Genomic DNA, 14,109 nt, shown 5'->3' on the forward strand with positions numbered 1-14,109 from the left:
CTGGATACAAATCTTAATTGCGAATTGCAAACTATTTGATAGCTATAGATATTAAAGTCATAAACCACAGCTACAATCATGTTCAGATTACCAATGCTAAAAATGTGGTAATATTAACTATCAGGAAGAAAAGGAAAAATACTCCTTGCTCTGCTTCCATGCCTGTCATAACTTCCGTTTCCATAGTGTTGGGCAGAATCCACACCCCATGATATCCAGAACCTGCTTTTACTCTCTTTTATATACATGTGTCATGGTGGCAGAAAAACAGTAGACTGACACAGATACTTAAGATACCATAGATACTTAAAGATGATTTTTACTATTGGCCACACTTGTAATGTAAACTTATTATATATTCATATCTGGATGCTTCTTGGTGAAAGGTAGAGAAAAAGAAATCTTACTGAGAGAAGTGAGGAAGTATTAATGCTATAATTTTGGCTTTGACTAATTTCAACACAGACACTTAAATTCAGTCTACTTTATGTTATGTATGTTAGATAGATAGATAGATAGATGATAGATAGATAGATAGATAGATAGATAGATAGATAGATAGATAGATAGATAGATAGATATGCCAATATTTGCTCTTTTGTAATTTTTTTTCTTAAAGAAAATACTCTGTCCCCATTTTACAAATATTCAAAATTTACCTCTCCTTAACAGGCTTACTCTAGCACTTTAATAAGCAATCATGAGAAAGCATTAAGTCAGAGAACTCCAACATTTCTTCTAAATAAAAAGCGTTTTCAGACACGCTTGATAGTCAGAAATTTGGTGATACCACATTTCAGTGAATTAAAGCCCTTAGCAACTAATGGAAGGACATTAAAAAACTATCACAGAAGGAGTCTGAGCTTGATTTCACCATTAAAATGGCAAGACTTGTACTTCATGAGCAGTCAGCAATAAAGCATTGCTTCCACTGCAATTTAGGTAGAACTATGAAAACTAAGAGCCTGASCAGCATATATCTAAAATTTGCCAATAATACCATTGTCAGCCTAGTATGTACTAAGAAAAGTCTAGAATAAGCAATTATATTACCTTGTATTTGTAAGGTTGTGCGGTTCTGAAGAACTGAGAATGCAAAGTACTCTCAGCAGATGTCATTCCACTGTCCARCTGATTACTCTGATGAAAGGAATGAGACAGGCTTTGAGGCAGGCTGGAGACCACTCTCTAGATCCAAAGGTAAACCATAAAACATCAGGAGAGAAATGTAAATTAGCTATAAAATTTGCAGGTGCTTTCTGAGTGTGATAGTGCAGGTAGAAACTGATGTTATTCAAAAACTAGTGAGTCAATAATCACTAGCGCTTATACCATTAAGGAAGAAAATAGTCTGTTTCAAATCTCAGTTAAAAATATGTATATTTTTTTCTTAATCTCTGAATTTAATGTACTGGGTTTCCAAATAGCATCCATGAGTTGCCACAACAGGGCTGCAACAAAGGGAATCTTTTCTGAGTGCTGACCTTTACAAAATGTGCCATAAGCTGTTTGAAAGACAGAAGTCTCTGAACTTTTTGCTGATCATTTCCTCTGAAGGATTGCACATCTAGCATCTCAGTAAATTTTGTTCAGTTTTTGCTAAGAGGGAAGAATGTTAACAGCTGAATCATTAATGTTCTTCCCAAACAATTCCTAGGTCACCTATCCCTCTTAAGGTCATATTTCATTAGGAAACAATGAAAAGTGTTGCAACTGCTCAAATATCTTATTTCAAGCATTGTGCTAAAAACRGATGGTACAACAGATAGCTCTGTCTCTCTGCTTCTATTCACTCCAAGTAACAGGTTTCATTATTTCTTCTCCTTTCCCCTGATCATTATGAGGATCTTGTCTTAGTTATGAAAGTTCAGGAGGATGAGAGGGCTTTGTTGGTTGTTTTTTAACATATGGATGTAGTTCAAAACCCAGTTCTACTCCAAAAACTGGGGATCATTCTTAGGCAGTAAATCTGCTCCTTCTGTGATGTTGTTTTTCAGCTAATTTAGGCTGCTTTTAAGTTACTGATTTTGGAAAACTAACAGGGAGAATGCTGGCATGTCCTAGGTCTAATTCAAGGCATGTGGAATCCAGTCTTTCCGTGATGTGATTTAAGGTGCTAGAATGGAAACATGTCACTGTTTCAAAACAGGGGAAGTGATGGTTGGCACAATCTTGGCATTCCTTACTGATGGATGACAGACAAAACACAACCCTGACACTGGACACAAGGGTAAATTACTGAACTAACAGATAGTTTAACAATCTCCAGTGGGGGTTTGTCTCTTTTATTTGCAATCTCTTCACAGTTCTCAAACAGACAAGCATGGCACACATTTAAATKATGTTCTTCAGACAAATCACAGTGACAACCTGAGCTGTTCTCAGGTGTCACAGTTTGGCTTTTCTTGGTGAACAATGATAGCAATTGAAAATAAGCTACCTTGTGTTTTCTGTAGAGATCATTGTAGAGAATTCGGAAATGCTTCCTTGTGTAGCTGCTCCGATAAGCTTCACCAAGGAGATACTCTATCACTAGTCCAATGTCAATCAGTGATATCTTGTAATCCAAAGAAAGGCTATTCTGAAACACCAAATGTCACAAACATTTCATGATGCTGCTACATGCAACATGAACCATGTCGTAGCCCTTCTATTGTAAGAGAAAATCTGGAAAAATGTGCAACTGAGAGCTCCTGCATCTGTCAGGGATTTGTACACGTTCATTAGACATATGGAACTGCCCTTGGAAATAGGGGAACAAGTGATCTCTTTAAGTTTAGCTTACACAACAGCATAGAAAGTTTGAAATTGTGCAGACACTTTTTACACTAATTCCATTACTGATCATCAAATGCCAAAAGCTTCTTTTTAGATCACACACTAGGTTTGCCAAAAATGTCCTGAGATATACACAGACATAAATGTATATATGGAGATTTCAGCAAGGGGTCATATCAATCACTTCAGAGAGATAGAGAGATTTCTCAGCCTGGAAAAGCTTGGTGTGCTTTCAAGTTCTAGACCTTTCAACACACAGATCTTCCACCTCTATGAATATATTCATCAGTATGGAAAATCACAGAAAATAGTTTGCTATGAAGATTAGGATACCCTACATCTATCTAAAGAACCATAAATGGGATTGGCATGAAAGTCGCCCACAATAACAAATTAATTTCACAAATCCAACAGAACTCTGCAAAGAGTCCGACKTATGATTTCTTTTCATCTTAGCAATCACACCCTGGAAAGAATTAGCCAATTAGTCTACATTTGGCTCTAGGAATCTCCTGCACTAATGTTTAGATGCATAAAAAACAGCTCATCCCTTCCCGGATAAGCAGTGCTATGAGGTACAATAGATAACAGAACTGTGAAATAAATTAATGATGTGTCTGAATAACAAGGCTGCTACTAAATTACTAATGGAACCAGTGCTCCRTGCACTTGTCATCCACTGCCACCTTCTGTTCTCCTAGGCAATGCAGCACATTAAAATATTATCTCGTCACAATATCTTTTTGTTACTGCTCTAACAAGGAAAGGTTTTTTAACTTTGAAGAAAAAATAGAAAACCTTAAAGCAATGAGCATAATTACTGTAATAATTCACTGAGTCTTTTGTACAATCACTTCAAARTGTCAATTTAGTAATGTGAGAAAGAGAATGTGATCTGCATTAACTGTTCGACTTTGAAATTAAGGTACAGGACTCTTGGGAGCTCAGTAGCAGTGTGCTGGTTAATTGCTTAGGGGGTCAGTGGAATTAAGACAAAACCATTTAGCAGAGACAAGACTGCAGTAACGAAGCCATCACTTCTATTAATTCCCTGTACTGTCTAATAGCATCTTGCCAGTGGACACTGGAGTTCCAATCCACCATTTTTGTCCCCAGCCTTTCCTATGTCTATTACCTGTTTCACRTCTCGAACTAGATGGTGCAAAAGCAGATTTGATGGTCCTTGTTTCTGTGGTGTGAATAGAAAAGACAGTAAACAAACTGTCACTCTACACTGGAAAATCAATACAGTAGAAGAAAACAGCTAAAAAACTACAGAATAAATTGAGACAAGCTCTCCCCATTCAAAGTCTACCCACAAATCTTTTCAGAAATATTTCAGCATCAATCTCCAATACTGCTACTGTCTTAAATCTTRACATATTCTAGAAAGAAGCTGGTATAGCTCTGGTCTAAACAACATATAATTTTCAGCAAGGTAAGCATATTATACCACATTAAAATCTGAACACATTTCTCGTGAGCTTCTCATGAGCTTCTCATGAGCTACTCAGTCTGGTTTATGACAGTGAATCTAAAATAAGAAGCTGGTGCACCATTCCCAAACCCCCACATAACAACCAAAACTTAAAAAAACCCATTACTTTTCCTATTTTTTTCAAAAATCCTTTATAAAAAATGTGGCCTAATTAACAGATCTCTTAATTAAAACAGTACTGCTTCCAGGCTTTCATGTCTAAAGTTGTACACTGGGATTTCAAATACTCACTGTATTGTAGAGCTCTTCCAAACGAGCTATGGTAAGAAAACGRTGCATGTTCACCCCGTGTTCTATCAGCAGTTTCACAAAATCCACACGATCCATCACTAAAGCATCCAGCATTGCCTGTTCCAAGGCACCAACCTCCAGATTGACAGAGTTGAAGGAAAATTTTAGAAAATTACTTTTGGAAATAAATAAAACACTCTTGGAGCTAGCAATCTCTCCACAACAAGGATTTGTCTCTATATATATTTTAAGCGCAAGTACAAAAACATATGTTGGAGGAAACATCTGTGTAAAAAGTCAACAGAGGGGAAGTAAAAGAGAGTTTCCATTAACGTGACATATACAGAGATTTCTACAAATGAAACTTTACAAMTAGCCTCTGATAATACATTTTCCATTCTCTAATTCACTTCAGAAGCTAACACATGATAATGCAGGGGACAGAGGGAAGCCTTTTTTTTTTTTTTACATATGACAAAAGCTATTTCAAAGTTTTGTAGAGACATTTCTATAGAACTGCAAGTTCTTTAAAGCAAACTTTTTTTCAAACATGAGAGAGAATATGTTTTAAAATAAACTCTCTCAAAGGAAGCATGAAGCARAGGTCTACCTACAAGAAGTGTCCAAATAGTGGCAACAGTCTACTCATGGCATTTGAACAGAGCTCAGCAGGGCTTATAAATGCAAAATGGCAAAGGAGTTAGACAGATGAAATTCATATAAATCCATATAAAGTTTTTCCAGAGAACATGGGTGCACAGGAAATGCAGTGAGGTGAGCAGAATGAGGAGGCCAGCACACTAACGAGGCAGGAGCCACTGCTAACTTGAAAATAGTAGAGTCTGTGTACATACTGAGRTTTGAAAGAAATTATGTCAAAAGATGACCAATAAATGTCACAGAATTCTTACGCGTAAAAAGAAAACTCATCTGATCCTGATCAGATCCTGAATTATTCGATTTTCTCCCAGAAATATCTGAGAGCAACCATATTAAGTTTCCTCTAACTGTCCTTGAGCTGCCAGTGTGTCTGAAGAGGTGAGCAGCCCTTTGGTAACTTGTAGAAGGGCATACTTTGGTATGAAGTCTGTTTGACATAGAGTTGACATTTAAGCAGACAGACAGTCGCAGCCCTGAACCATACTTTCAGTTACCTTCTGAACCATAAGACTAGAGTCCTAAGAAGAAACGGTTACAATGTGTGCACAGTTGTGCAYGTTCCCTTGAAACACTTAAATAGACAGAAATATTATAAGACTCCACAGAGAATCATCTAAAAACTGCTCCTTAAATATGTAACTCAAAATTTGAGCACACAGCCACAATTACACTGCAGAAGCTGTAGCCTCTGACAATTGCAGATCTGGCAGTCAGAGGKTTGCTTCACTTTAATTAAAAAAGCAACTAAGTTAAAGCAAACTTTAAAACATTTTATTTTCTTTTCAGTTCAAGAAAAAAATAGTTGGGGTTTTTTTTTTCCCTTCTTAGAAAAGAAAAACATTCAGGATGTATGTATGTATGTATGTATGACATTCAGTATGTCGTTCTAGTTTTTACTTGTAGAAGCAGCAAGAGATGGGAGGTTGTTCATTATGATACCTTTAAACCTTGCGTGAGTGGGAGAACATTATCATTATTTGGCAAAGGCTTTTCATTCAAAATAGTACTGAACAATTATACTGAAAGAGATGTGAATAGATACACCAATTTTTCAAACATATTGGAAGAAGAGGAGTGGGAGTAGGGGGACTGCCAGTGGATCTTTAAGGCCAGAGGATGACTAAGCTATAAAAGAAACACCCAAGACTGTTGCAGACATGGCAARTTAATTTGTTGCCTTACTGCTCACTACAGAAACAAAGTCCTGCATCAAAGTTGTTCTTTATGGCAGAAAAATCTGAGGAAATGTCAAATTGAAGTGCTAGAAGAGAAGATTGTGGAAGYCACCCATAAAGTGGTAGGGATAAATTGTCAGGACCCTTCAGCATTCAGCTGAGAGTTCCCAGAGATCTGAAGTACAGCTGAAATCAGCCCCTTTAACAGCAGCATGGAAGACAGTAGACGTAAAATATGCCAATTTAAAAAAAAATACAACCAAGTTGTCAAAATATGGCATATTAATAGACTTAAAACTCTGTAAGGACAAATAGAACAGTAGTACAATAATAACAACATGAAAAAAATACAGTAGAATAAGCAGAATAAAGGTTGTTATTTTGTAGACTGAAATCAGAACTATACCARAACTTCAGCAATCAGAAAAGAGTTCTAGTGGACCTATATTCTGCAGGCATGAATATAAGCTGGGTATAATTCAAAAACATACAAAAAAGGCATACAGCTTATTAGGGTTTATCCTGAGGTTATATAGAACAATCTGTAAAATARTATATTTCACAAAATATCTAAATGAGAATATTGAGTGCTGGTCTACTTATTCCAAAAGATGACTTTTACACCTGAAAATTCAAGTACACAGAAGAGCAGAAAATATTGTCAAAAATATGGGAAAACTGAATAGATAATCACCTTGGAAAAGCCAGGAGTAAAGACACTGAATTGAGCAATAGTTCTCTAAACCCTTCTGTGTCAAAGAGGTGGACATCAGGAGAATGCTATTCATTATTTCCCACACACACAGAATAATATAATCACTTTGGAAAAGATCTTTACCTCATCAAGCCAATYAGCAAACCTAGCACTAAYAAGTCCRCCACTAAACCCTGTCCCTAAGTGCCACATCCACATGTCTATTRAAGAGTTCCATGGATGATTCAATCATACCCCTGAGCAGCCTGTTCCAACAGTTGATAACGGTCTTCATGAATAAATTTTTCCTGATATCTGATCTTTAATTAATGGATGTTTAATTGTAGACAACCCAGGCATAGTGCTCCACATACACAGCCTTATGCACCAAAATATGGAAAATATGAGCTGGTGGTCAAAAAATTCATGTATATYCTTGTGGCAAACAACTGGCTGTCTAGAGTTAGAAAAGTAGATTCAACACCCCGTTGCAGTTTATATCTTTGAAGAAAAGAGTATTCTAGGCTACAATAAATCACTAACTGCCAATGGTTCTCAACACAGGCTTGAAGRACACATAGGCAGAAGTACCACTGAAACTGCTTGGGAAATCTGACAGCAAAAACAACGTGCAATTTTAGGTACAATCTTTTTTCCTGGAAAAACAAATGTGATCTGATGCACTGTATAAGTGAATATTCATAATTTCAAGGATAATGCCTCTCTAAAATCAAAGCAGATTACAGAAGACTGTGTCCAGTATTCAAACTACTCCTTAATTAAAGCTTGACAAATGAGTTATCAAAATAAAGTGTAAAGACACGGTGATAAATAACAGATAATAGTACCTTCCAGTGTTGTCCATAAACGAGTATGTGTTTCTTGGCAATATCTAGCTGATTCCAGGCCAATGCCAAATCAAGCTGATCTGAAGCAGACATATGTGTGCCTGGGAAACAGATAACGGAGCTATCAGTTTCCACACACTGATGTTACTCCCTTACTTTGAAAAGCCAAGTTAGTGTCTGTGTGTCAGACAAAAACAGGTCGCATTTTTCAGTACCTTTCAAGAGTGCCGTGAGAATTGCCAAATCAATGTCCTGCTCATCTTCTGACTCGGCATCAAACACGGTTATCTGTTAGGATTGCAGAAGTATACTATTTGAGGTGAGGCAGAGAAGTCTGCAGTTATTTCTTCATGGTATGGGCTGTGGTAGATTAAATCATATACATTTCAACACAAACAGTGGCAAGGGTCAGACATAACTTTCCTTTGTTTCAGACAGAAAGTGCACCATTTTTAATGCAATGGCATCCCAGGTAAACTGGAATAAACCTACTGCAATAGTCTACATCAATCTGTTTCCTTTTGATTAATCTTTAAAGCTGAGAAACATAAAAATGAAACATGGTTGATATTTACTCAGTTTTTAACTAGAAAAAATAGAAAATACTAAAAAATGTATCAGGTAGTTTCCATTTTAGTGGTCMTGGGTACACTTATCTGTAGATGCATGTATACTCCATCATATTTGAAAAGTTCTGACAGACTGGCAAAGTAACTGGAAAAGTGGAACTGCTCCTTTTAAAAACATAAAGAAAGGCTTGGGAAACTACTGGACAATCATGTTCAGCACAATCATGGAGAAGATTCTCCTGAAAACTAAGGCATATGGAAAATAAGAAGGTGATTGGTGACAGCTAATGTGGTTTACTCAAGTGCAAATCATACCTGATAAATCTGGTGACCTTCTATGGCTGTGTTAAAGCACTGGAGCATAAGGATAGAGCAACTGATGTAGTCTACCTGCACTTGGGTAAAGCATTTGATACACATCCTTGTCTCTAAATTGGACCAAAATGGATGTGATTGATTATATCACTCTGTAGATAAGGAATTGGTGTCAAGTGTAGAGCAGTGACAAGTGGTGTTCCAATAATGGGACCAGTGTCACTGAAAGTGCGTGTTGGGGACACAGATATTGGGATTGAAAGCACAAGCAGCAGTTTTGCAGATGGCACAAAGCTGAGTGATKTTGATACTCTAGAGGGAAGAGACACCATGCAGAGGGACCTCAACAGGTTTGAAATGTTGGCCTGTGCAGACCTCATGATGTTCAACAAGACTAAATGCAAAGATCTGTACCTTGGTCAGGGCATTCCCAACAATTAATAAAGGCTGGGYAGAGAAAGGATTGAGAACAGCCCCAGGGAGAAGTATTTGGGGGTGTTAGTGAAAGAAAAGCTCAACATGAACTGGCAATGTGCACTGGCAGCTTGGACAGCCAATCCTATTTTGGCTTGTATCAAAAGCAGCATGGACAGCAGGAGGAGGGARGGGATTCATGGTCACTAGTGGTGTATCAGAGACAAGTTCTAGCAAAATTCTCTTGTAAGCAGAAGAATGGAAGRAAACCTGTCTGAATTACAAATGAGACTCTACTAGAAAAGAAAAAATTTGGAATTACTTGATCTTTTTTGTGAAAAGTAAGATATTTGGTCATTTATTAAAATTAGAAGGCTCTCATTTCATAAACATTGAAATTTGAGATGTGTCGAGCTCTTCGATATAGAAGCTGGCACAGACACTCTGTGTTATCTTTATGTGAGATTTAACTCCTGTGCACTSAGCAATCCACCAGAGACAGAGCRAAAAGGGTGACAGGAAATTAAGATTTCCTAAGCTCAGCACGTGAACCCTACTCACAGACTCTCTGTGTTTCATGCATTCCATCAAAACATGAAAGAGATGACTGGACTGTTTCTGTTCCAAACTAAACGTGTTTTGAATCATCAGTAAGATCTCTTCCTTCACCTGAGGGCACAGATCCCTGTAAAACAGATATACAATCACTGGCAATTACTCTTGAGATACTGCTTACCCACCGAAACGACGTTTCAGAAAAGATGAAACATAGGAGAGATCTCTGTTTTTCCTACTTTTCTATTGACTTAATCCTTCTTTCAACACAAAGTCATCCCATAACATATTAATATTAAAATKTTAATAACATATGCATTGATTTGACATACATATTAACTACTGGAAATACAACATATGGGTAAGTTAACAATTTTCAAAGGATTTTCTGTGAACATAGAGTTAAAATCACTGGAAGTGKTTTTTCTTTTTCCCACTAATCATATAAGAATAAAATTAAATTCCTCACTATTTGTTCATTAGGCTTCATATCTCTCCCATTTTTTTCTCTTAYTTATTGTTCCACTAACCTTTCCATTCATATTTTCCTTTCTTTTGAAATGGAAAGATTTTTTTTTTTAATTGTATAAATATGGGGGGAAAAGTAAGTGAAGACAAAAAGTTCTCAAACAATGCACTAGGGGMAAATACCAACTATCCAAAAGCACATTCAGAAAAGACAGTATGTAAAGAATTAGGATATGAAATGTAYTAAATTGTTCACTTTCTTAAATAGGAATGAACCCAAGGCACCTCTTTAAAAATTTCTATTTTTAATCTAAAGAACGCTTTGACTTTGAAAAACTTTCACATATAACACTAATTGGCTATACAAATACATATTTTTATTTCCAATTTGGACACAAAATTTTCACCAGGGTARGTTCAATGAACCTGCAGCTGAGACTGCACCCTATGGAGGTGACATAGAGTTAAAGCTAGACAAGAATGACAAATGTGGGCTACCACTAAGTAAACCAAAGCCAAAAATGAGGAAACTTAGTCCTCCTACTGCAGCCTGAGGCTCTTAAAGCAATGAAACCCCAGCTCTAGTCTCAAAAGTTTTGTACAGCCCAAATCCAAGCCCATACACAGAACATTGACAGCAGGAGATATGACTGAGTTGGAATAATAGCAAATGCTCTGTGGGTCATCCAAGAGTGTCTCTCACCAAGGGTGAGAAATTTCATAACTCAAAGCAGCTCTATGCAATTTTTTCTCTTGGMAAAAAGCCACAGTAAATTTGGCAGAATGATTATTTCAGCACTAATTTGAGGCAGGGATGAAAGGAACTCTGCTCTCCCACCACAGAAGTAAAAACCAGCAAAACACCACAGCGGCATCATTACTAGAAGCTTCAGGAATTATCTCAGCAGTTCTGGACAGGTGTTCCCAGGTCCCTGCCAGCACGACAGACCAAGGAGGAGGAGCATTCCACACTACTCACCCCGTGTCTCCCGTGTGTTTGTGGGTGAAGGCCAGGAGATCAGCAGCTCTGCCCGTGCCCTCGTAGACCACCACGGGGACGGCCGGGCTGGCCCTCACATACTCCCACACCATCAGGATCACGCTGGGGCCGCCTTCCACCACCAACCCAACTACGGGAACACCTTGGCCCATTCCTGCTCCAAAACACACCCAATCAGATCTCTGTCACACACAGAAACATCAAAACATCTGGAAATAAATGCTTATACAAGGTTCAATGGAAGGAAATCATGCCTTCACCAACTCTAATTTAACTTACACCTTTTAAGACTTTCACGGAACTTCTGAAACCAGATCAAAAAGACCAAGAAAAACTACTGAAAACCTCTATGCATTGGGAATAAGAAACATTTTTCTGAATAATCCTCTTCCTTGTCACATACAAGGGCATTTGAAATGTGTTCAATATCCATTTACCCACACACATAGAAAAGTCATCAGATATTTCCTCAGAGACTCTTTCAAGTGTTACATCATCAGGGTGGGCTTCTCAAAAAACAGAAATGAATCTCAAGTACAAAGTACATTGCAATAGAAAATAAAATATCATAGGAAACCTGACTTGCAAAAGTTTGTACCAAGAAAATATGAGAGTCTGAGTATGAAGCTCTCGATATGAACATATGAAAAATTGGGTTACTTTCTAAGTTCRTCAATTCTATGATGTGAGTAGGTAAAGAAAGTTACATCACAATGTTCATGCCTTTTAAACCTCAAAGTTTAAAAGGCATGAACAAAACAAAACAAGGTTTTTCTCCTATATTCAAGATTTGAATGACTATGTAAGAGTGAATTTCACAAATAATTTGTACAATCTCGTGCATAAAAGGAAATAATTCTCTATTTCATAAATATTCATTTAATAATTTATTTACCATATCTCAGTTACTACATAAATAAATAGTAGAAATTATGCAATCAGTCAAAACATGGCTAAAGGTATTACTTTTGCAACCAGTCTTTGTTGTTGTTCCTGAGTTGGTCACAGGTTTGCAATACAGAAGAGTGATGCAGGCAAAAGTGGTCAATGGGGTAAAAAAGGGTTTGAATTCCATGGAATTCCATAGAATGTAACAGTCTTTCCACCTCACAAAATGCTGGGAAAGTATCTAGGGGTGAAATGGAGACCATAAAAAACAGTGAAGTGAGCAAATGCTCAACACTTACTAAATAATCTGTGTCTTTTAGATGTTTCTACCATTGAGAAACCAATATGTGAGTTCATCTAAATGCTTTATAAAAATGCTGTCCTTGTCCTGATTTTCAGAGTTCAAGACACAYGCAATTAATAACATTCGACCTCAGTGAAATCTATTGCAAATCAAGACATAGATATTAACATGAAATATCATGTACCTCCCCAACTTTTAGGGTAGGTTTTTGGGCAATAAAGCTGGCCACAGCAGCTTTATTACTTACTTACACTTACTTGTGTGTATTTTTTGAAGTGAAATGTACTTCTCCAAATTCCTCCTGAGCACCATTTCATTCCCATACTTGCCTACCGTCCCATCATCTGCCATTAGAAAATGAGAATGCATGCTGTTGAGCGTACTCAGCTTGCTGAGTGGGTTACCAAGAGTCTGGTACAGGCAAACTACCTGAGAAAACCAAAATAAAAAGGTCCTCAAAGAAATCCACAAAACCAACAAAACCACCRTTTATGTTCCCTCACTTGTATTTCCTCATCACATCATGGCTGTCTGAAATCCTCTATCACACCTTTTGCTCTAGTCAATCATTTGATCCTTAACATTTGATTTTTAACAGCAAGAAACCCACAATTAATACCTCAGACAACATTTCTGATTAGGTTTGCAATCCTTAGAGTTACTGCCTGGCATTCTTTGCAACAGATGAAACATCATGGCATAGTTTCCTTGGGCTGTTATTCGCTTAAAAATATGTGACATAACATTCATCAGGAACGATTTCACCTTACTTCTTAAGTGKTTTTAGACAAGTAGATTGTGCCCTCACAAAAAAAAAAGTTCTAGTTCGTAAATATAAGATAAGTTGTGAATAAAACAATACACATATTAATAGCCCATTTGTGTACACCCCTAACCTGACTGTTCTTTCTGAATCTTTATATAGAAATACATAATTTACAACCATGAGAGGGTTGCCTAAATAAATACAAAATTTAAAAAAGGAATAGTAATTTCCTCTAAGAGAAGAAGTATTTTAAAGCTATTCATTTATATACAAAAAGCAGAAGAGTACCAAAAACATGCCACAAAATTCTATTGCTGAGTAAAATGTAAGCCTCTATTTTAGAGAAAAAATATYGAACCAGTGAAATGAATCAAGAAGAAAATCAAGTGGCAAGAAAGCTCTAACATCCCATGAAAAAGCTTTTATTATTAAAATGCATCCAACTCACATCTTTTCCAATGAGATCCCTCTGGTTCTCRATGATACCCCATGGAGGAATCCCGATAGCGCAGATCTTTCTCAGGTGTGGTGAGGCACGGCCTTTCAGTGCATCCCCAACATGTCTGGACACTCCTAAACAGAAAACCAAATGATAACTTTTCTCCTATATTCACAGGACACCAATAAAGGTTTCCTATCACTTAATTTATACTATGGTTATATTTTAATCAAAGCAAAAACATCCCATCCACATTGTGTACATTGTATATTTGATGTACACTGCAGAGCTCAGACTCAATGTACCACTGCTTCAAACTCAGCATATTTTTCTAACTAATAACACTCTTACATGGTGCTAATGGTGCTTTCTGCATCCATAAAACTACATTAGTTACATAAATGAACAAGARAGTTCTCCTGTAAAATCATTAGATTGAATAACAGTTAAAGAACTAAAGCTTTGGGTTCCACAGCTTACTGACCCCTCTGAACTTTGGGGAATAGC

The 14,109-nt window shown here is 37.0% G+C and overlaps 1 protein-coding gene across 3 annotated transcripts in view; it reads right to left on the reverse strand.

Moving 5' to 3' along the window:
- LOC130577362 (transient receptor potential cation channel subfamily M member 6-like) overlaps positions 1-14,109 on the reverse strand; it is a 74,251-nt gene that overhangs the window by 24,821 nt on the left and 35,321 nt on the right. Inside the window, exons 8-17 of one of the 3 annotated variants that reach the window (XM_057372652.1) lie at positions 13,612-13,736; positions 12,655-12,826; positions 11,185-11,359; positions 9,744-9,867; positions 8,100-8,172; positions 7,885-7,985; positions 4,508-4,642; positions 3,914-3,967; positions 2,441-2,581; positions 1,054-1,188 (exon numbers count right to left, since the gene is read on the reverse strand). In XM_057372652.1, coding sequence (XP_057228635.1) covers positions 1,054-1,188; positions 2,441-2,581; positions 3,914-3,967; positions 4,508-4,642; positions 7,885-7,985; positions 8,100-8,172; positions 9,744-9,867; positions 11,185-11,359; positions 12,655-12,826; positions 13,612-13,736 — 1,235 coding nt within the window. The other 2 variants (XM_057372661.1, XM_057372668.1) reach the window with 2 other exon arrangements.

Source organism: Malurus melanocephalus, unplaced genomic scaffold, assembly GCF_030028575.1.
Source record: "Malurus melanocephalus ecotype Western Australia unplaced genomic scaffold, MMel_1.1 scaffold_7, whole genome shotgun sequence".
NCBI lineage: Eukaryota > Metazoa > Chordata > Aves > Passeriformes > Maluridae > Malurus > Malurus melanocephalus.